Source organism: Dermacentor silvarum, chromosome 7, assembly GCF_013339745.2.
Source record: "Dermacentor silvarum isolate Dsil-2018 chromosome 7, BIME_Dsil_1.4, whole genome shotgun sequence".
In the NCBI taxonomy this organism is placed as follows: Eukaryota; Metazoa; Arthropoda; class Arachnida; order Ixodida; family Ixodidae; genus Dermacentor; species Dermacentor silvarum.
In genome coordinates this window covers 24,166,063-24,189,376 of record NC_051160.1, presented here as the reverse complement: position 1 = coordinate 24,189,376, position 23,314 = coordinate 24,166,063, and the positions used below count along the sequence as shown (strand labels likewise).

At 46.8% G+C, this 23,314-nt stretch overlaps 2 protein-coding genes across 5 annotated transcripts in view; one reads left to right on the top strand and one right to left on the bottom strand.

Moving 5' to 3' along the window:
* Positions 1 to 6,650, bottom strand: part of LOC125946653 (uncharacterized) — a 39,417-nt gene extending 32,767 nt beyond the window's left edge. The window contains exon 1 of one of the 4 annotated variants that reach the window (XM_049670362.1): positions 6,435 to 6,650. In XM_049670362.1, coding sequence (XP_049526319.1) covers positions 6,435 to 6,630 — 196 coding nt within the window. In that variant the 5' untranslated portion in view covers positions 6,631 to 6,650. Of the gene's footprint in view, positions 1 to 779; positions 1,027 to 6,434 lie in introns of those variants that run through there. The other 3 variants (XM_049670361.1, XM_049670360.1, XM_049670363.1) reach the window with 3 other exon arrangements.
* Positions 6,651 to 15,959: 9,309 nt separating this feature from the next.
* LOC119458766 (uncharacterized) overlaps positions 15,960 to 23,314 on the top strand; it is a 37,611-nt gene continuing 30,256 nt past the window's right edge. Inside the window, exons 1-5 of the mRNA XM_049670963.1 lie at positions 15,960 to 16,241; positions 16,470 to 16,629; positions 18,613 to 18,725; positions 21,722 to 21,811; positions 22,692 to 22,808. Coding sequence (XP_049526920.1) covers positions 16,517 to 16,629; positions 18,613 to 18,725; positions 21,722 to 21,811; positions 22,692 to 22,808 — 433 coding nt within the window. The 5' untranslated portion in view covers positions 15,960 to 16,241; positions 16,470 to 16,516. The remainder of the gene's footprint in view (positions 16,242 to 16,469; positions 16,630 to 18,612; positions 18,726 to 21,721; positions 21,812 to 22,691; positions 22,809 to 23,314) is intronic.

The following is a 23,314-nucleotide window of genomic DNA, read 5'->3' as shown; positions in this document are numbered from 1 at the left end:
TCGATACCCGGACTTAATTATGCCGTGTATGTGGACGATATTTCCCTCTGGACCAACTCAGGGTCCCCTGGGGAGCAAGAACTAGCCCTGCAGGCAGGCCTCAACGACGACCGCGGCTGTGAGCCGAGGCCGATCGCAACCTTATCTCTCTTCGTTTAGGGGACTCAGTCATTTGCCGGAAACAAACAATCCGCACATTCGGCATGCTAAATGACCAAGATGGAGGAGCCAAAAGCTGGCTTCTTGGCACAGTTCCAAGTTGCCATCAGGCATTACATCTTATGTGCCGCGTCTCTACGCGTGGATGGGGAATTAAAGAAGTTGGACTCCGTCAAATAGCCCTAGCTCTCGTCGCATCAAAAAACATATACGCATATCCTTACATGCGACTTAACGCGACCCAATGCCTTCAGTTTAAGCGCATCAACCGCAAGGCGATGCGCCTGGTTACTTGCCTACCCCAGTACTGCCCTATTGCTGACCTATACGCATGTAGCAGAATCAATGCCTTGCAGGATGTGGCCGAGCAGCAATTGCACGCCCAGATTGTGCGTCTCCCCACAACGGCGGCTATGCGTGAGTTGTGCTCGCAACATATTTTGAGGCCCTCCTAAGTCTAACCGCACGAAGTTATGGGCCTTCCTCCTGAACATAAACTGTAATCTACCAAAACCAACGCATCCTTCGCGTTAGTGGAAACGCTGCCAAGAAGTTATGTTGGTGTTATCAGGATAATGACGTGTATTATAACTGCCAAATATGACGTAAAATATGCTCACTTCTTCCTTCAGCGAACGGCACTCCTAGGCATATGAATGCGACGGCGGCGATAAGTGCGAGAGCAATAACGACCGTTCTCATTGTTTCCTGCCTTGCCAGAAAATGCGTCCAGTATATGTAGCAATGCCCAGAACCGAACAGAGCATGTCGTTGCTAGGGCAGCTTGGTCGTAAAAGGCTTCACCAGCTAGATATCAACATTGTTTCATAGCAAACAATACGGTCGTTGCCCTTCTGCTATTGGTTAGAAGAACATGTCCTCTAAGGAGGTGACGCAAGTGTCTTACAACAATTGAAAATGAAAAAAGAAGAAGAAGACTTACGTAAGAATGGTAATCGGGCTCCCAAGCAACTTTCTTACTGGTTACGTCGATATGAATTTCAAACGTTCCAAGCAATAATAGTTTTGTCATATATTTTAGAGAACAGCTCTTACTAGGCCCCCATTCTGGATGGAGCGTCAGCGTCTCTCGGCGTAACCGCGCGAACGCGCTCGTGCAACTGCTCGCGCGTTCCTCGTCGTCTTCTTCCACAGCTGGCTCCGATGCCGCTCATCACTGCCAGCGTTCCCATACTGCCTCTCTCTCTGACGGCACTGGTCAGACACTAGCCATACTTCCTCTCCCGCTGCTGGCACTGCCCTGACAGCACTGGCCCACAGCCAGTCAGTGCGGTGATTTGGGTCTCAAATTATTTGCCTCAATATATCGCGAAATGAAAACACGCATACAGCTGCGCTCAAGTTTCGCGCTAGGGAGTATCGTAATCGTCGGACATTTTATGGCTAAGAACTCGCCGGTCACTGAATGCGGATAATTGCTTTTATACGGAACAGCTTTTCGGAAAGCTAGAAACACCATATTTCTAGGATTAGTTATCGATGAAGATTTGACATATGGCTTTATCACGTACATAATGTAAAAGAAGCTTACCTAGATTATTTAAACTTAAGCATCTCTTCTCGCTGCAGACAATTTTCATCATTTATCGAAGTTTCGTGGAGCCCTCTTGTTCCATGGCACATTTCATTTTATGGACCTACGGTGTCCAACTTCACAGCCGATTCAGCTTGCTCAGAACCCCGACTCAGAACACAGTATTACGAGTAAATATTTTTGCCAAACTTACTACAACTCTGCAGAATTCGCGTGTCCTCTATTAAACATCTGACCACTGCGTAGCTACATTCGCTTTCGCGTAATCTGGCTGTCAAATTTTCAGTTAACGTTATAAACAGTCCCCTCATTTCATCACGTAATCATGTACCAATATGCCCAGCCATATTTGCGTCATTTTCGTTGTTAGCTGCTTATCGCGCACGTAAAAACTGAAGAATGCTCTCGTTCACCAATAACTTCAGCTCTAATATCTGGAACACTATATCTGGTGATTTTTTTATCGTGTTTCTAGCACAGACCCGCTGCTGGAGCTCAGTCGCTACGTCTTGGTCGCGGATTCAATCCCGGGTGCGGCGGCTGGATTTCGATGACGGTCCAAATACAAAAAAAAAAATGTGGGTCCCAATCCACGCTGTGAAGGCGTTCGCTAGCGAAGCTGTTGTATCACCTTATTCGATAGACCAATGTGACATAGACTTGGACGATTGAGCAATGCACTATACATGAAATGATTCACAGCAGGACAATTAAATTGTCTTGCAGCTGCTGCGTGCTGCGCTGCCGCGCGGGCCCTATTAACGCGATAGCGCTAAGGGCCTAGTGTGGCAGAAAATCCGGCGTCGGTGTCGGCGTGCGGCGTTCACGGCCAAGAAAATCATGCCGGAACACCCCGACCACGCTGGCCCTCCGCGTGGCGCAGAGGCGCTGCTGAACTAATTGAATTTCTCAAAGTAAAATGCGGCATAAAAATTGTAAAGTACGACTTAACCACAACCTACAGGCATGCTAGCGTTGGATTGTAATTTGAATATACGAGAAAACAGCAACTCGGTTACGCTGAAACTCGAACATAAACCCCTTTTCCAGCATTTCTACCACTGATACAGCGGCGCGCCCCAGTCGGAGTTCCTTGCGAAAACGACATCCAGATGGCGCTCGCCTCCTCGGCAGTGGCACGCCAACGCGAAGGTGCAGAAAAAAGAACGCTGCAGTTGCCAGGAAGCCTGACAAACAGTCAGGGATCTCTGAATGCTATCGCGTTGCATTCTTAAAGGCGAAGCTTAAGCGTCCTCTAAATTTTTTGGAAGCGATCTTCGATGAGTATAGAGTCTAGGTGCGCCGAGGGCCCATAGCTTCGTGTGCGCTGTGTTCTCGCCGCTTAGTTCGCGTTGAAGTGAGAGGCAGCATGGCGGTCGATTCGACTGCTACTGAAGCCGCGCTTCCTCACTCCAGCGTTCTGGCAGCAAGTTTCCGTAGTCATCGAATGAGATGTGTTCATGTTTGCTTGTGAGCGCGTCACACCATCCTTGTTAATTTTGTTAGTAAGCGAATGTTTACATGTTTACACGACCAATAAAGCTTGTTTTTGTACCGATTCTAGACTGTACGCAATCAGCGCGGAATGTTAGCGCCTTCTAACGGCAAGAGGCGCCGATATCGGCGGTAGTAGAGTTGCGTCTCGGCTTTTCAATTGCTGCTCGTGCCCCCGTTTGTCAAACGTAGTCACGCGGTAACCGCGCAAAGTGGCGCAGCTGTCTCTAAGTCACAGAAAAACAAAGTTGGCGGTACCAGCGCCACCGCGTCATCCCAGTTTCCTGCTTTCTTCGATGGCCAACATCCAGACGACTGCTTCCGAAATTAGTCTACCTTGTTTTATCTTCCTTTTTACCGCAAAAAGCGTATAACAATGGTAATTTTTAACCCGTGATTGGCATGTCGTTCGAGAGATGACGCCAAACCAGGCTGCGCGCAACGAAAGATCCTTCGCTAAGTGACGCCTCAGCACATGCAACGGAATATTTCGGCTCGTTCAGAAGAAATCGAACAGCTACCATGGTTCTTGTGTACAAGTTTGTTATAAGGTGGCTTTCAGTTGTCCCAGATAACTCGGCTAGATCACGGGGGTAGAGCAGATCACCACAATCGTTCATGTCGCGACGCGCAATTGGCACCAGCGAACAGGACATCTGGCTTTCCCTCAACACTTTCGTTTCTTTCGTGCTCAAGATAGCGAACCTGGGCGCAACCCTGCTTCCGTAGGGAGCATACCCAGTAACTCTAGTATACAAATCGCGCAATGCAATCTCCAGTGCGGATGCTAGTAGTTACCAGCTAGTAGCTACAATGTGAATGAATAAATGAAAAGTATAAGGATAGTAATATTTGATAATAAACATGTGTCTTGTTTTCAGAAGCCCCATAATCGCGTAGGTAATCTTCTGTATTTAGATATTTGTTAAATAAATTCATGATTTCCGTCAAGTCCTACACCAAGATAATTCCAGGAAAACTTTGTAGGGATATAGGACTGGCGCCAAGAAAGGTAGGAGGAATGGACTGAAGTGTTCGTTGGTGGGAAGTGAATACAGCAAATTTTGTTTTCGACGGGTTCATCTTTAGCTGGTTAGTATGGCACCACTCCAGCCGGTTGTACAAATCGTCATTAAGGTTAGATATTAGAGTTGTGAGAGATTTATCAGAGTTGATGATAATAAGTTCGTGGGCATAACGTATACATTTCGAAGAAGAAAGGCTGTTGGGCAGATCATTGACATACTTAAAAAATAAAATCGAGCCCAGTATGGAAACCTGGGGCATGCCAATATTAGTGAACATGGTTTTAGAATAAATGTCTGCATTCTGTCTATTAAGTAATGCTGCCTGTTAATTAATTGTGTAGTAAGCGTAATGCTGGACCGGTAATCCCTAATAATTCAAGCTTATGAAATAAGATATGGTGCCTTATTTTCTCAAAACACTTTCGTTAAATCTCCAATACAAAAGCTGCATAATTACTCTCATCGACAGCGAGTTTTAGTTGATAGGTTAGCGTAACAAGAGCAAGCTCAGTCCAGTAACCCGGGAGAAAGCCTTATGGGAATGGTGAGAGAATATTAAATTTTGTAAGGTAATTGGTTAAGCGTTTTTCAATAAGCTTTTCAATTATACTTTGCTATAAAAATTGTATGCAGATGGGGCGATGATTGGAAATTAAAGAGCGGTCACCTTTCTTAAAAATTGAGTGAGATCTGTTCATGCTTGCTATGCGCGCGTGACAGCGTGCTTGTTATTATAACGCGACAGCGTTAAGGGCCCCGTGTCGCACAAAAACCGGTGTCGATGGCGTTGTCCGTTAAAGAAAAATTTCTGACCACGCATTCCAAACCACGCAGGCCCTACGCGTGGCGCATAGGCGTTACTGAACTAGTTGAATTTCTCAAAGTAAAATGCGTCAGAAAATTCGTAAAGTATGACTTATGCACAACGTATACAGACATGATAGCGTCGGATTGTAATTTGGATATACGAGGAAACATAATTCTGTTACGCGGAAACTCAAAACACAAACCCCTTTTTCCAGCTTGTTTTTGAGGTCTGTCTTAGTGGGAGCGGCGCGCCCCGCTCGGTTCCTTGCAACACCCTCCAGATGGCGCTCGCCTCCGCGCATCCGCAGCAGTGGCGGATCCCGCCGTGCGGAGGAAAGAAAAAAAGAACCAGAAAGCTCGTCCTCGTGCATAGCGTTCGCCGGCAGTGTTTGCAGGTAAACGTCACCGTTACATAAGCTGATGTTGCCGGGAAGCGTGCGAAGCAGTCAGGGGATCTTTGAATGTTATCGTGTTCCACTCTTGAAGGCGAAGCTCAATCGTCATCCAAGTTTTTTTTTTTTTTTAAGAGACCCTGAAGCACTTTCTGTCGAAGTCGAGAAATGCATTTGAAGTTAAACTAGACTATTTCAGAAATACTTTGCAGCAAGAAGTACTCCAATACGTTCAGCAGAAGCGGAGTCGTTGGCTATCAAAATCGACTGTCATCCCCTTCGCCGTGCTCCCACTCCTTCTTCGATGTCTTGCACTGCCAAGGCTACGACGGAGCTGGGCATGCCCACATCGCTCCGCCCACTGAACGTCACCGTGGCGCGTTGTTCAAATTCGATTTTGGACGTTCACGTAGAGGCCACTATTTCCGATGTTGACGTCTACGACGTACCAAACGCCGTTGTCCTCAGCGAGCGAGTTGGTCGCGGCAGCCCGCCCCAGCTACATGCAACTGTAATGTGTATTCGCAGCATTTCCTTTGTGTACGACAGGGCTCGAGTGCGCGCTCGCACTCATGTCTTCCAGTACGGTCGTGTTACGGACCGGCTTCGTCCTGCACCAGCTTGACCGACGGATAGTAGCCCCAGCCAACTTGCGCACTGTGAAGCGCCGTCAAGAGCTTACAACGAAGCGATGTCTGCTAAAGCGTCTAGCGGCCAGGAGACACCACGCGCTGGCAAGCGTGCGCCTGGTCTGAACTTACGTTTCGTGTGGTTCTAGGCTATAGTTGAGTGTTCAAAACTAATAGAAATTAGCGAGACTCGACGGCTATACGACTGCCTAATGCGCCATGGTGCGCTGATCTACAGCACCGCGGAGTCACCAATTCTGTCCGTGCATCATTGCTCTGTTTCGGAAGCACTGCCATTAAGTCGTGCTCTTGTCATGGCAGAAATATGACGCCTGTTGGAAATGATAAATATAATAAAAGCTTCACTCACTTCTTCCTTCGGCGAGCGGCACTTCCAGGCATACGAATGCGACGATGATAAGTGTGAGGGCGACGACGGTGATCCTCATTGTTTTGTGCCTCCCCAGAAAATGCGTCCAGTGGCCTAACGTACAATGCTTGGCGAGTACAATGCGTGGCGAACGCAGCTTTACAAAAAAAAGACGCCCCGAACTACAGGTTGACATTGTTTAAGAACGACAATAAGAGCATTTTACGTTTATATATATATATATATATATATATAACATTATGCACGCGCTTGCTCCTACTTCACTGGATATCGTCGCCGTTAGCGCACCATATAAGGTGACGGAGCAATTGCGCTATAGTTCTTACGAAGACAAATATGCGTGGTATAAAGAAATTCGGCAGAGACATTTAAGACTGCTTACGTGTGGGCATACCAAATCATTGTAGTCCCTTTGGTGAAACCTTTAGTCCGCCAGATGGCTGCGACGTGACGTGTGCAGTAACGCGCGCACTAGGCATACATTTAGTCATCGGAAACCATGGAGCCGCCATGGCATCGGGGAAGCGTGCTCCTCTCGTATACCCATGAGGCCCGGGTTCGATTTTGACCCAGACCGAAATTTACAAGCTTTCTCTTCAAAGCCATTGATATACTTTGTTTACAGGAACCTTCCTGAGAAAGTTGACTAAAAACCGAGCATTTTTCAGTTGTTTTTACTCGATCCTGGCCCCGTCGGCCATTTTAGTACCATCGCTCCGATCACGCCGCCGACGACGCCGGAATTTCGCGTAATGGGGCATATAATGCTTTCACATTAATGCGGCGAAGCCCTTCTGTAGGAAACCCGACGGCACCGAGTGAAATGCTTCGCACCTCTAAAGAAAAGTTTCCGGGTTTGTTCTAATAGTATCATATGCTTTTTCGCATCTTCACGCAGATGGTTTGGACTGACTGTGGACAAGGCAGTAATTCGAGCTAGTTGTTCTGTCGTGCTGCAAATCTGAGTAGCGCTATTTAAAAGGGCAATTGGGACAGACATAAGGTGCGACAACATGCACGGCGCTAGTTTGTCGTATGTTATACGAGGAGGCATCAAAAAGTTTCGAGATTGGTTCTGTCTTGAAGGAAATCATTTATTTACATGCGGTCAAACACTGTCACCTTCAATATAGCCCCCCTAAGTAGCAATACAGCGCTTTCAAGGGTCCTTCCACTTTCCAAATATTCACTGGAAGTAGTCTTTCCTGTACGAGTAAAGCGCCTTCTGCGATTCGTTCTTGATGTCAGCAATCGCGTCAAAACGGCGACCTTAGAGCAATTTTTTTTTTTTTTTGAAGGCGCATTGTTCAAACTTCACGCGATGGCGGAAAGTTGTCCGCTAATGCTTCCTTCTATTGGCACCGTCACAATGTGCTATTTAAAAACACCGAAAGGTATTGTTACTGCGGCAGTGGCGTCATCTACCGATGATACGGCGAAGGTCGATGCGGAAACTATGGCTCCGAGAGCAAGAACCTGCCAGCGCGCGCAATATCTGAGGCCATGTACACACAGCGGAAGATTGCACGGGCGCATCTTTGCGAAAGCCACACCGATCGCAACGTTGTCGATTTCGAAACGCGATTCGTGCTTCTTCGACTCTCGAGAGATGAATTAAAAAAAAGTCGCAGTTTCACTCGAAAGACGAAGCATCGATTGAGATAGCAAAATTAGTGGACAGCTAGCTATACGAAGTAAGGATAGTAGTTTTATCGGCCGTATAAACTCGTCAACACAGGCATACTAACTATATGAACAAGCATTGTGTCATGCGCACACAAGCAAGCATGAACACATCTCATTCGATGGCCGCGGGAACTCGCGGTCAAAATGCTGGAGTGAGGAAGCGCTGTAAAGCAGCGCCAATCAAAGCGAACTAAGTCGCGAATAGACCTCTCCTGGGGTACGTCACACCGCACCGGCGACGTCACAGCGTGACGTCACCGGCGCACGTGCGGTGACTCTGGTTGGAAAAAAACAGCCGCCGCCGGTTTCTGCGTGGTGCAGTCGCGCTTTAGTTGGGGTAGGTGGGCGCCACGTGGACGCGTGTTTTTATTTCTTTTATTTCTTTTTTTTTTATCTTTTACGTGAACCTCCACAATTCTCTTGCCAGCCAGATTAGCAGTAATGTGTGTCGGAGAACATCGGCGTGTGGTAAACTGCATGATGCAGATGGGGCGACGTTCGCCTTTTTTACTTGCGAACATGAACCACTTGGTGGTGGTCTGCGATGGATTGTGCAATGAAGAATATCGGATTTTCCATGGATGTGTGCCACATTTGTTGTGGTAAAGTGTGCGGCGAGAACAGCGACGATATCGGCTCATGTTAGCGTAGGAAAACTGGCCACATTATGTGTGTGTGTGTGCGCGCGCGTGGTGTACTACGCGATAAGCAGTACATCTCGCTTGCGAGACTGTGGAGGCATGTTGCGTGTAATAAAACCAGTCGTAGTGATCAGGCTCCGATAAAACTTCAGGAACTGTAATTATTGAACAGGTGAGATTAAATGAGACGCGATGATTAGTGAGCGCATGTATTTCCGGGCCATTCGCGCTGTGTGCAGAAAAAAAAATTATCGAGAGAGAGGTATGGCTACGAATGAACTACTACGATTTTTTGACCGCTGCCGAAGCTGTGTGTATACGTTTAACCACGGGGAATGCCCTAAAGGCAAGCCACTGAAATTATCGTGATTTAACGCAGATCTCACGGGTCTTAAGTAAAATTGAACTTTTTTTTTTTCGTTATTGGTGCATTCATCCTTCATGGTACGGACTTAATGCCGTGATGATGCACATAAACATGCAAAACTTGGGTCTTGTAAAGTTCAGAGCAGTAAAGTCTGCAGCAGACACAGCGAAGTTAGCGCGCAACGGATTATGTACTTATGTAAAATTTTGCTTTGTACATTCACATGACCGAGACTAATAATTAAAATTAAATAATGGTGTTTAACATCTCTAAGCTGCACAGCGGCTTATGGGGGACAGTGTAACGAAAGGCTCCGGTATAATTTTGTCCATCTAGGATATCTTACCATGCTCCTAAAGCAGGCTAATAAGTTTTTCAGCATTTCTCCCTCATCTGCATTTAGGCGCTGCTACTTGGTACGGCTCCACTGAGCCGCCGTGTGGTTGTAGACGAACTTCATCTTGTATATCGTTTGGTACAGTGTAAATGGGGCGCAAATCAGTGCATTCACGACAATGCAATGCAAATTTGTTTTCGAAGACCACTCATTTAGCGAAGTAGCACTTTGCCACCGTGAGAATGTGCCCAATCTGTGATAAAATGTTCGTTTTCGAGGAGTAATACATTTTTGTGGATGTTTGATCTACGGAAGAGGCGCACTTTTACGAAATCACCACACGCTGACTTACGGGAACCATGCACTCGGTAACAACGCTACGTTGTTGTACCGGTAAAACGGGGCCGATTATACTTCCTAAGCACAGTTCGGAAATGCTGTCACTTCAAAAAAATCGCAATATGCCAGACTTCCGATCGCGGCAGTTTATATACAAGCAGCGCTCTTCTGCAGACAGAAGAGCGTTTTTTGCCAACCAGCGCCCGCTTCGGAGGCGCGGCAGAGGGGAAGGGCACCCGCAGTGACGTCACGCTGTTTGCAAACAGGGAGATGTCTATACAAAGCGTGTGGCGGACTGTGTCCCGACCACGGTGTAAGATATATATACATTACACCAGGGTCCCGACGCAGATGGCTTTCAAGATACAGCACACACTGCAGCCCGGGCGGGCGCGCGCGGCCACCGGAGCGTTTCAAGATCTGTTCAAGATCATCTGTAGCCTTTTGTCTGTGTGCTAGTCTGCTTCAAATTCTGTTCAACAGGTCCTTCCTGCTTTTCTACGACATTTTATCTTTGGGCTGGTGGGTTTCAAGGTGTGTTCAAAATTACCTCTTTGCTTTTATGTAACTAGTCTTTGTGTCGGTGCGCTTCAAGATCGGTTCAACATGTTGAGTCTGCTTTTCTCAAACCATTTGCCTGTGACGTGCCGCTGCACTTCAAGATCTGTTCAATATGATCTGCTGCCTTTTGTGTGTGTTCCAGTGTGCTTCAAGTTTGTTTAACATGTCCTGTCTGCTTTTCTGTAACCTTTTGTGTGTGGTTGGGCTGCTGCGTTTCAAGATCTGTTCTAAATTTAATTACCTCTGCTTTTCTGCAACTAGCCTTTGTGCTGGTGCGCTTCAAGATTTGTTCAACATGTCCTGTCTGCTTTTTTGTAACCTTTTGTCTGTGTGTCGGTGCGCTTCAAGATCTGTTCAGTGTGTCGATCCTGTCTGCTTTTTTGAAACCATTTTTCTGTGACGTGCCAGTGCGCTTCAAGATCAAGATAATGTGTAGCCTTTTGTCTGTGTGCCAGTCTGCTTCAAGTTCTGTTCAACACGTCCTGTCTGCTTTTCTGTAACCTTTTGTGTGTGGGCTGGCGCGTTTCAATATGTGTTTAATATTACCTATTCGCTTTTCTTTAACTAGTCTGTGTCGGTGCGCTTCAAGATGTGTTCAACAAGTCCTGTCTGCTTTTCTCAAACCATTTGTCTGTGACGTGCCAGTGCGCTTCAAGATCTGTTCAATATAATCTCTCTCTCTGTGCGTGTGCGTGTGCGTGTGCGTGTGCGTGTGCGTGTGCGTGTGCGTGTGTGCGTGTGCGCGTGTGTGTGCGCGTGTGTGTGTGTGTGTGTGTGTGTGTGTGTGTGTGTGTGTGTGTGTGTGTGTGTGTGTGTGTGTGTGTGTGTGTGTGTGTGTGTGTGTGTGTGTGTGTGTGTGTGTGTGTGTGTGTGTGTGTGTGTGTGTGTGTGTGTGTGTGTGTGTGTGTGTGTACAGTCTGCTTCAAATTTGTTTACCATACCCTGTTCAACGGATGTTGGGCTGCTGAGCACGAGGTCGCGGGATCGAATCCCGGCCACGGCGGCCGCATTTCGATGGGGGCGAAATGCGAAAAACACCCGTGTATTTAGATTTAGGTGCACGTTAAAGAACCCCAGGTGGTCCAAATTTCCGGAGTCCCCCACTACGGCGTGCCTCATAATCAGATCGTGGTTTTGGCACGTAAAACCCCATAATTTCATTTCCTGTTCAACGGTGCTTGTCGACTATTCTGTAACGGTTTGTCAGGGACGGGTCAGTTCATTTTAAGATCTGTTCAACATTTCCTGTCTGCTTTTCTGCAATCTTTTGCCGATATGGCGGTGTGCTTCAACATCTGCTCTGCGTATCCTGTCTGTTCTTATGTAGCATTTTGTTTGTGACGTGCCAGTGTGCTTCTAGATCATTTCAACAATGCCCTGTCTGCTTTTCTGTAACCTTTTGCCTCTGTGCCGCTGTGATTAAAGATCTGTTGAACATGTCCTATCGGCTTTTCTGCAACCTTTTGTCTTTGTGCCAGATCACTTCAGCATCCGTTCAACATGTCCTGCCTGTCTTTCTGTGATCTTTTGTCTGTATGCCTGTGTGCTTCAAGATCTCTTGAACGCGGATCCTGTCTGTTTTGCTGCAACCTTTTGTCGATGGCGTGCCAGTGCGCTTCAGGACCTGCCCAACATGCCATGTCTGCTTTTCTGTAACATTCTGTCTGTGCCGGTTCCCTTCAAGATCTGTTTAACATGAACGACAAGTAAGCACGTTAGTGTACGGCTGGTTCTGACAGAAACCTGATATTCAGGACTGAAATATTATTACAAAATCACCATCGCCGTTCGAACAGAATTGATGCGAGAATAGCAAAGCGTGACTCGTTATTCAAGATAGCACGAAACTGACAGCACGTTTAATTAAAGTGACTGCCTATGCTCAGTTTTCGTGGTTGGTCATCGATGCCACCATCGCAGGCTCTTGAAATCAGCAGCGTGGGCGATGTGTTTTGACATTGCCTCCATTATAGATGCCTGCCGCATGAGCGAAAAACCAGCTTCCAAACCCTTTTCCTTTTCTCCTCTCTACTAGTGTTTGTCGCGAGCGCCAGATGTGGCTGGCGGTAAAACCCCTATATATAACAAGTAGCGCCATTCTTAGATCTTGCCGCTACCGCGCTCTCCCCGGCGTTTCCTCCTCGCCGCCTCCTGTCGCCCCAGCCTCCTCCGCTCCGCCATTGGCCAATCCGTGTCACGTGTAAGCACGCGTTGCGCTTTTGTATTTTTTTTTTTTTTTTTCCAGCGTGCTCTGACCGTCATTCTCGGGCCTGTGCGACGAAAATGCTGTAGGCACAGAAGGATCAAACGTGCTGGGGACAACAACTTCGTTGTGATGGCATGCTGCTGCGCCTTCAGTTGCCGCAACCGACAAGGAGAGGGCAAAAGGCTTTTTTGTTTACCATCCGGCGAGCGCAAACGCTTGCTGCACACTTGGTATTTGCGCCGTCTCGCATCGTCGCGTTGCTACTTCTAAAATGGCATTATTAAGGCCAGTTACTGATTGACGAAGCAAAATTGCGCCTCAAACACTTCTCCGCAGGGCGCGATCGAAGTTTTCCGCGGATTTCCTCTGGTAGCGCGTTAGCTGTCGTCTGCCACGGCAGGCCCGACGCAGGCGGCGCCACTGTCGATATCGCGCCTCGATCGCGCTGGCCGCGCCGAGCGCGACAGTGGAACAGAGGAGGATGGAAGTGGTTGCCGCTACTTTTTATATATAGGGGTTTTAGCTGGCGGAACTTCGGAAGCCACCTAGCGTGGCTTCCGATATCTTCATCCAACGTGCAAGCCAATCCAGAAGCTATTAACCTCTTTCATAGCTCAGCGTATGTATGCAGGCATTACAGGCGACAGCTATTCTAGAGCCGGACTACCAACCTTTAAAAAGCGCACCCAAAGTATTTTACCGATCGTGGTTTCACTGCGGTACCGAGCATGTAAACACCGTGTGCTGGGTCACCAGCCGTCAGCACCGCACGCCGCCCGTGATGACGTATAGTGTAATTCTAGTACACTCTAATAATCGTGTCGGTCGCCTCTCATGAGCTTTTGCGAGTTTACGCCCTAAGGTACTGATAAGTTAGCTTTGGTTACAGTTTTCTAGTTCACTGTACGTAGTTCACTGGTAGGGCGGTGTCTTACGGCTAGATTGATTATTGCGCTGCCCCCGAGGTCTTGATGGTGCCGCCCTCCGAGATTCTCAACGCCACGACGCCTCAATATGTGCTGCCATCTATGAATAGTTCTAAAAGGCTTTGCATGTAGTCTCGGTTTCTGCGGTGGTAGCGCCATCTGGCAAGGATGCCGCAGACCTTAATGTTCAACCGGACCGGAGGTTATGTTGCTTTACGTCGTGCCAACTTTCTCCTTACGCAGAGTCGTCGATATTGAAAGGCGATTCGTACTTATTACACTCTTCATACATTAATAAAAAAAAACTGCTGGCAAGAACACTTTGGTGTGTATAAAACCCTGTTTATGTGCAACTCCGAACGCCGGGGGTTGTGGCGTGCCCTTGTAATCCAGCTGCTTGGAGGCTTGCACTAGAGGACGGGTTGAGGCTGGGAGTTCTGTCCCATGTTGACTTATGTTGATCGGGTGTCCGCGCTAAGCTGGGCGTCGATATGGTGACCCCAGGGGAACCCGGTGGTGGCCAGGTCGCCTAAGGAGGAGCGAACCGGCCCAGGGCGGAAACGCAGCAGGCAAAAGCTCCCGCGCTCTGCAGTAGTGGGATAGCACCTGTGAATGGGCGGCATGGGATAGCCCAGCCGAAACATTCGGACCTAGTGCTTTTTTTTAATTTCTGGCTTTTTTTTTTTTTTTTTTTTTTTGCGTCTGTAGCTATTCATGGTGTGTTTCCATATACCAATTGGTCCTTCCCATTTTTATAGCAACCGAGTGCTTTAAAATATAACTTTGGTACTCGTTGCCGATTATATTCCATCCTTTCTGCTATCTCGCCGCACCTTATTTGTGCGTTTGCTTTATGCTCCTATTTCGAGCCTTGCAGTCATATTACTCTTTGATTTGTACCATATCTGCTGTATGTACGTTTCACTCCATACACCACTCGGGTAGACAAGTATATCTATCATTGTATTGTACCATTGTACGCGTTAAGTACATATCAGTGCACTCCTCGACATTGTCCCTCGTGAATCAGTTTGTCTTTACTGCAAAATACGAACTAGATAAGGCATGTAGATCGAGGTTGTTACAGGTAACGTGCACGGCGGCCGCATCTCGATTGGGGCGAAATGCGAAAACACCCGTGTACTTAGATTTAGGTACTCGTTAAAGAACCCCAGGTGGTCAAAATTTTCCGGAGTCCTCCACTACGGCGTGCCTCATAATCAGATCGTGCTTTTGGCTCGTAAAACCCAATAATTTAATTTAACAGGTAACGTGGAAGCATATCGCTCTGGCGTAGCGAGGGGTGGAACACTGGGCACGTGACCGCGCCCCTGTAGCGACTTTACAATTGCTAGGCGGCACAGTAAAGTGGCACAGTTCCCCTGTAGAGAGCGTCCCCCCTTCCCATGTAAAAACATTTTGGCTACGCCACTGATATCACCGGATCATACTTTGCGGTTAAGTGCTGCTGAAGTGCTGTCGATGCACTGCCCCATGGACCACCGATAACCGAGGGGCATTCGGATAAGGACTTGTCTCTTCACAACAGCGTACCGTGCAGCGACCTTTGCATATTTAAATAGCTTGAAATTATATGCCTAGACTGCCACGTGATCGTCCCATATATTGAATTGATATGCCCCGAAGGAATAGGGCAAGTTGGGGGAGGGGGTGTATGTAATTTTCTACAAGGGACGTGAAATTTATTGATGTTCGGTGGTGAAATTACGTGACGCCTTTACGCTGCACCGCGCCTTCATTGTAGGTTTCGTGACTTGTCGATGTGGAAGTGTGATTCAATGTTCGCGCCACGTTCGCGCCATCAGCTGCCAGCGCCACCTGTACGAATGTGTAAAGCGCGCATCGCTGAAAATAAAGCTAGAAGTCGTTCCTTGTATTATGCTTCCACAACTTCTAATTGTATACGGCCTCCTAGCACAGAAGATTAAAATCATAACTTCAATGCAATCTCTCCATTACTTGTGTAACAAATGTTCTTGAAGAAAATGTTTTCGGTTCCTCAGAAACGCAACTGTTGCCACTTGTGGCACTTTCTTCGGCTGCACACAGGTAGCTTTAACCATGGTCCTCCATGGCTTTAACCTTGACATGAGCAAGCGTACATTTTCCTGAAGAGAAAGAAGGAAGCGATGAGTCGAGTACCATGTGTACTGCGCGCGGCTTTCCCTGCATTACATCACGTTTTGTGAAATCCTCTCATGCCGGGCTCGTTTCCGCTATCCCAAACTCATAAAATGTACGAGATGAAATGGACGCGTGCGGTGGCGCGAAACGAACATTGCGAACAATCTGTACATGTAACCATTGTCCTCAGCTGCGTTGAGCTGTGTACACACGCATGCCCGTAGCAGACGACGTGGATTTTGTCTTTTTCTCCAAGGGCACGGCAACACGATTAGCCCTCCTCGCCACCGCTCCAGCCAACTGCGACGACCGCAGGAGGCCGTGCGAGGATGAGTTTGGAGACACGAAGATAAAAACAAGAGCGCTTCGTCTATGCAGAAGAAATAAGAGGGAGAAGCAAAAAACAAAACTGGCCGCTTCCACGTTTCCTGCCTCGGCATCCACATCAGCCGTGTGTGCGCGTGGCGTTGGCGGCGCTGTCGTAGGTTGTACTGCCCGGGCTGCTGTGTTGTGTCTCGCGCACTGTCGCGCTTTATCGCCTGGTCACACTTCGCTGAAGAGAAGTTTTGCACTGTTTAGTGAGTTGCCGATTCTGTTCTAACTGTTTAATGTCGATTTGTGTGCGGCCTAAGCCAAGGCCACGCGCGGAGCGCCCTAGAGAGGCGTGTCAGTGCGTATGCTCAAGGAAGCAGCAGGTGGTTGTTGCGCGAAGATCGAGGTCGTACGCGAGTTGTGTATACTTCTCTGGTGCTAGGCACAGCCTCTCATTTCTGCTATTAATTTTTTTTTTTTTTTTCATTTTTCAGGTCAGCCGTGAAGGGACTCCCTACGCGGCGATCACAACGGCAGCGTCATGTTGTTCAGGTTAATCAAGTGCGCTTTCCGATTCTTCATCTACTTCCTAATCGTTTTCCTCGCACTGCCGTTCATCCCCCTTTCCCTGGACTTCGAGCCGGTTGCATACAAGTGAGTTTTCTTCTTTTCCGCGTCATCGCTTTCGTGCGTGGCTTGTTCGTGTTTTGCAATCTTATCGGGATTGCTTCCTGAACGGGATCGGTTGCATCAATAATGTCTGAGCATTGCATGCATGTTCTTGCCTACAAGAAAATTCGACGTCTGCTCTAACCGGTCTGCTTAATTGTCTATTATGCGTGCGCAGCATGAGTTTTTTTCCTCGTGGGATTGTATGTGTCATCTCCGACTACTGATCAGTGTCTCATGTGCTTCGGTCTCTAGGGAATCGCTTCTGTGAATTATCGCCAATATATATGCGTAATCTGCATGCGGCTCCGTACGTCGTCTGCACTTTGCTAAGCCGAGGCCGTTTTTCTTTCTTTACGACAGTTTCTTTGCTTAAAAGACTGCGAACTTCTCTTTTCGATGGCGGACAGGAAAAAGCCAAGAGATCGCATAGTTTGCAGATTATAAGCCCTAGACACATCAGCGCGTTTAGTCGAACCACGACCTAGCTGAAGGCGTTATCGTCTGTCGCGCGTACGTTCGAAAACAGCTCTCTCGGCTTATCAGTTTAGTGACACCGTGTATCTCTCGCACTTGTCTTCCTTACCATTTTTTTTTTTCTTTCCCTCTTTCACTTGGGAGGTGTACGCGTGGAGTCGGGTTGGAGCATTGTTCTTCACGTATCGTTTTCTCTGCTTTTTATCGTACTCTTCGAGATGCGAAATGATTGTTTAACAGTAAACAACTTGAATGTTTCATTGTCCCTTGGAAAATTAAGGGTGCACTTGTTAGGGTGTACATATCGAAGGTCTACAAATTAAATATGGGCGTGTTTTGCACTATGCAAAAGCTCCTCATTTGTGCAAGCAGCAAAACGATTTACATTCAAGAGGCCCACAAAACGTGCTTGCATGGTTGCAGCTATACAACAATATTTTGAAATGTCATAACATTTCCGAAAGAAATGTTCATTATGCCAGTCGACCTTGTAATACTGGTGCTGTAAGCTTATGCCCATTGTAATAATGCATTTTCTATACTGTTGCGCTTGAAGAAGCAGTTGAACCTTGTGTGACTGCAGCATTAGTGGAGTAGAAACTTTTTTTAGGTTGTTCACTGCACTGAAGCAGTTCTGGCCCATTCCCATGTAACCGTCCTAGCGAGGTTTCACCCTTGGGTGATCGACAAGAAGGACCCAGCTCATCTCCGTGCTTCTTTCTCTTGAGAAGAGCCATCCTGAAGTTAACGAATCTGGAGCAAAACGAATCTGGAGTCTTGCTCCAGATTCGTTAACTTCAGGAGCTACCTAGTGTCACATAGGCACTTTCAATCACATTGAGCCTGATCAGGATCTAATTTCTCAATCGTAACGGGCTTCTTTGTGCAACCGGTGGAAAGGAGCTAATTGCAATCAAGAAATTAGAGTATAAGAGGCTCCACATCACCACCTACTCCCCTCCGCTCTGATCAGCCGTGCTTAACTTGGCCTTGAATTTGCCAACTCTAGCAATTGACTATGCTAATTACCCACAACCTTAAAATTTTGCGAGTCTTCACGTTCATTCCCTTGATTCCCATTGAAGTATATCTTATCTCCGTGTCTTAGCCTGTTCAAGTTTATGTATACATTTTTAGCATTATGCTACAGCGTGACAGTCTTAATACTTGGTGCGTTCTATTTCTGTGGTGTTTTGTTTGCACGTACATCAATACCTCAATAACCTCAATCCGCACCCACCCTCGAGGCATCACATATCAAATCTCCTCAAATCAAATCTTTGTTTGGCATTGTGGGTACACATGTCAAGGTACCCTATAAGCAACCTATTTAGCTATAGTGAAATTTCGCTGCACTTGGCCTTTAATACAAGGCCAGAAGAAGAAAACAAACTGAATGCCACTGTGGCCATTAGTTATCAAGCCACCCAAGCTTTTACAGTCATTGATGAAGTGCACTGACCATCTCTTCTCACTCTCTCCCTTCACTAGGGTCACACTGCCTGAATTCAAGGGCGCACTAGCCCCTAACCAGGCATTGGATAGTGTCGAGTACCTGTTCCCGAACCAGCTTGTGGGGCCTGAATCTCTTGAGGCGCATGGAGGTATGTTTATACCCGTGTCTGTTTATTTCCATTCCTTTTACATAATATTCTTTCATAACAGAATGGAGTTGACTGCAAAAAAAATTGGGGCAGCTTGCACTAGTGGTGCAAGGCTGGAGTAAACAGCGGAGCTGGTGACCAACCTAGCTTCTTCCAGGTTTTACTAGGCTTGGCTAAGTTTTGCAAGGAAATGCTAAGTGCTGCTAGGCACGGTAATCCAAATCGGCTCGCCGCCGACACGCAGATTCTCGTTTGGCCGCGCGACGCGCTTCAAGATGAACGGCTTCTTCTTCGGGTGTCCGGATCTTCTTTGGTCGTCCGATGTCAATGGTACATGTACTCGCCACAGAGTCAACAAGAGTTCTGTCGCCGTCATGGTGGCTCCGAGCTTTATCTCCCCGGTGACGTCATGTCCAAGCTGCGCCCCCACACTTGCCGGGGTGTGGCTGCTCGAAACCTACCGAGCTGCTGTCAGAGGCGCCTGCTGCAGTCATGGATACCGTGCGCGTTCGGCGCAAATGCAGGGAAACGGGGAAACATGAACGGCGTCGGCAGCAGCTCTGCGCGTTGCCTCATTGGTGCTGCTACAATTTCTCTCTCCCAAGCATAGCGCGCGCCGTGCGCATGCTCTCCTTCCCTCTCCTTAACAGTCTCATGTCGAGGCAACATGTGCACGGCACAGAGAGGAGGCGAAGCACCCGATGCTCCGCGAGGTGGTTGCTAGGCAACGCGCGGTGACGTCATTGTTCAGCGAGGTTTTTTGTACACGCTTCACGGACGGTCGGCTTAAACAGCTCCGCTGTTAAAACAGGTGCAGCTTTAGAGATCTTAGGTAGCTCCAGCTCTATCAGCTGTAAAAGAGTGCTATCTTAGACTGGTTAGTGCATGTTGTAGCTAAGTAAAATATAACAGCGCGTGGGACAGGACAAACACGAGAAGTGCTTCTGCAACAGTGCTTCACCCATTTCCTTATGTTTGCCCTTTCTCATGTGGTGTTATTCTATTTATAGCTATCTGCTGTGTAGTCCTCTGTAGCGCACATAGGTTGGCGGAATAAGTAGCTACTCACTCTTACCCACTCACCAATATTTTTTGCAGGCCGTGTATTCGCTCGCATTCATGTATACTCTCACATGACAGAACTCACTCATGTTCATAGCCGCTTGCATTCACACTTGAAACCACTCACGCTATTATTCTTGTCTACTCCCATTCACCAGCACTTACTGACACACATACTCAGGTTCACTCGCCGACAGTCAGTCACGTTCATATTTGCATCCACTCGAACTTACCATCTCTGACCTTCCTTCATACACACGTTGACCGGCACTCACTCTCATCAATACTCATGTTCAGTCACACCCTCCGTTACTCACTAACACACTGTCTCTTCTTTCTGGGGTTTTGCGTGCCAAAACCAGTTCTGATTATGAGGCACGCTGTAGTGGAGGGCTCCGGATTAATTTTGACCACCTGGGGTTCTTTAACGTGCACTACAACGCAAGCACACGGGCGTTTTTGCATTTCGCCTCCATCGAAATGCGGCCGCTGTGGCCGGGATTCGATCCCGCGATCCCGTGCTCAGCAGCGCGACGCCTTAGCTGACTAAGCCACCGCAGAGGGCAACACACTGTCTCATGCTGTGTAGCGAGTGTGTACTAGTAAAGCTAGTGTGAGTCACTGTACTTGTGAGTATGCCGACCTTTGATAGTGCACGTGTCCCATAGCCACTAAATTAGCCTCATAGCTTAGTCATAAAAATCGCTAAAAGATAGCGGACATAAAGCACAACTTTCCTAGGTTGAATTACTGCCTGCAAGACACCTTTAAATGCGTCTAAGACATGGTTCCAGATAAACGTGAAGATGGCAGTTACTGTGTGCTTCATGTGATTGGGAAAGACTGCAACATTACACCTTTAGCCTTGTGTTTCATTTGTATGAGCTGCAGATGTATTTAGAATATGAATAGCTTCCATGTGACATCATGGACGCAGCTTCTCACCATCCTGGTCCTCCAGCATCATGGCTAGGATGATGTCAGTGTATCATATTTACTCCCGCGAGTAGCCTACTTCGATGTAATAAAGACATGTTCAGAAAGCTGCTGTGACCTCTGTGGCATCTTGGAATAAGGATGCCTCCCCTAAGCCTCTTTCGGGCAATAAAGATGTTTATTCTCTCTCTTTCTGTGTGCACGAACCGCAGCAGAACCATAGCGCGAGACACCAACAGACGTAGCTTGTCACCATGCTAGTCCTCCAACATGATGGCTAGGATGACGTCAGCGCAAGCCATCTATATTCACTGACCTAATTTCAAAGCTGCACTGTTCAGGGTACCCTTACAGAACCACACAAGCATAAGCATTGAGCAAACACCAGCTGTGAAATGACATCTGGGCTTTGTTTCTGTGCATGTGTGTGTGGTTTGGGGTGCATGTCCTGTGCAGCGTGGTTTAGAAATTAAGACATGCCGTACCAACTAGTCCCAATTATTGAGTGTAATTATATACAGAGGATATCACACATGAAGTTTATTGCTAAAGTTTAGTCCTTAAGTTTATCCCTTCTTTTGTGTCTTCATGTACTGGAACAACCAGCCGCTGTTTCAGCATTAAATTCTTTGCGCACTTCACCAGTTACAAGCCCATAATGTGTGTCATGCGATAATTTCTGAGGCACTCAGAGACAATAGCAGCATATAAAGGGACATATAAAGCAACATATAAAGCAAAATATATTACAGAAGCACAAAGTCAGTATAGATGGACATATTACTCATCCAAAACTCTCTGCATTATTTCAACGGCAACTATTTGCTCACCGGGCAGCTGAGAAATTAAGTTCAAACTATTTTTGTAAGTTTCATGTCAAAAGTGTGGTGCCATGGCATCATGATATGTCGTAGATAAGCCGATCACTGTTGAAGCAGGTGATAGACGTGATAGACTGATAAGTCCATTGTGCTTATCTCCCTGTCTTGAACCTGCAGGCAGCATCTATACTGGTGTTGTTGGTGGACAGATCTTGAAGCTGACTGGAACAAAGATCACCCCTGTGGCCAAGTTTGGCAAGCAATGTGGTAAGTGGCGAACAAGTATTTGTCGTGTTTACTTGTAAGGTAATGGAGAAACTTGAAATGGAGCTAAGGACACCGTACACTGAGCGATAAAATGGAAAATTACAGGTCTAATATCAAGATATAGAAACATGGAATTATTGATTAAAGACCACACAGGTACACGATACACCAGTTGTGATTAAGAGAGAGGAATGGTGTTGGTCAGGTCATGCGATGTCATGTGAGGGACATGTTTATGGGTTACAGCATGTTACATGTTACAGCATGCTTCTGTCCGATAAAATATATAGCATTGCTAAAGACATAAAAGGCATATTGGGTAAGTTGATGGTTTTGGACAGTGCTCTGAGCAAGACCATGTTACGTCACAGCCTGTGCGTGTCCCATCAGATTTACCGACAGTCAGGTGACGTCACAGCCTGTGACGTCACTCGACTGCCGGTAATTCAAACCTGGTGAGACCTGCGGAATTGAATCAAGCCCGATTGGAATCCAATTTCTCAAACATGATTCGCCCCCTTTCACAGCTTGCGCAAAAGATCCAATCTCAATTGAGAAATTTTATCCTGATCAGGATCGATCGTGCCCCGTTTGTTTAGTTGCACTGCTAGTACAACATTCAGCTGGAAGGTCATTCATCTTTTAGGAAACACCTTATAGCACTCATAATAGTAGCTTAAATTTTGTTTTAAGGTTTGCAGGCCATTGTTTTGTTTTTACCTAATCATACGACATGTTACTGTGCCAACCTTTTTATCGTAAAGTAGAAGCAGTGTTGAAGTTCCATTGGAGTTAATGTTGATGGAATTGCTCACTAGTGATGTTGATGATGACATAAGGGATAATGGAGAAGTAATCTTGCCTTTCATGCCGCCCACAGAGGGGCCATGGGAAGAGGGCGTTTGTGGTCGACCACTCGGTCTCCGCTTTGACAAGACGGGCAAGTTGTACGCCATTGACGCATACAGCGGCGTCAGTGTGGTGGATGTTAAAAAAGGTGAGTTGTATTGAAATGGAAATATAAAATCATAGATTAGCACTATAACGAAGTACTTTAGAGTGAAAACTACTTGCATTCAAAGTAACATTTGTTACATTCTCTGTGACCATTCTACAAGCATTGTCATTTTTATTTTATTTTTTTATTGCAAAGGTTCCGCTGAAACAAGTTAAGCATCAGCCATAATACTAGATCTTGGTAAATATTTTTGTGAGTCCGCTAAAACACCTGTGAATAAAAACTTTGAAGAGAACTGAGGTCTAAATAATATACTCGCATATTTGGAATATCACAACTAGTACTACAAATGATGCCACAAATGCTAGAAGTTCATGTCTGAGACATACAAACTTTTATGATATGCCACTTGTGGCATCGAGGGCAATAGTTTATTGAATACTTCTTGCGAAAAAAGTTCTATGCTTTACAAGATAAAGTGGGCCAGAAAAGTTGTACATTTCACAATTACGTAAGAAATTAAGTCAAATAATGTTTAGTGCAAA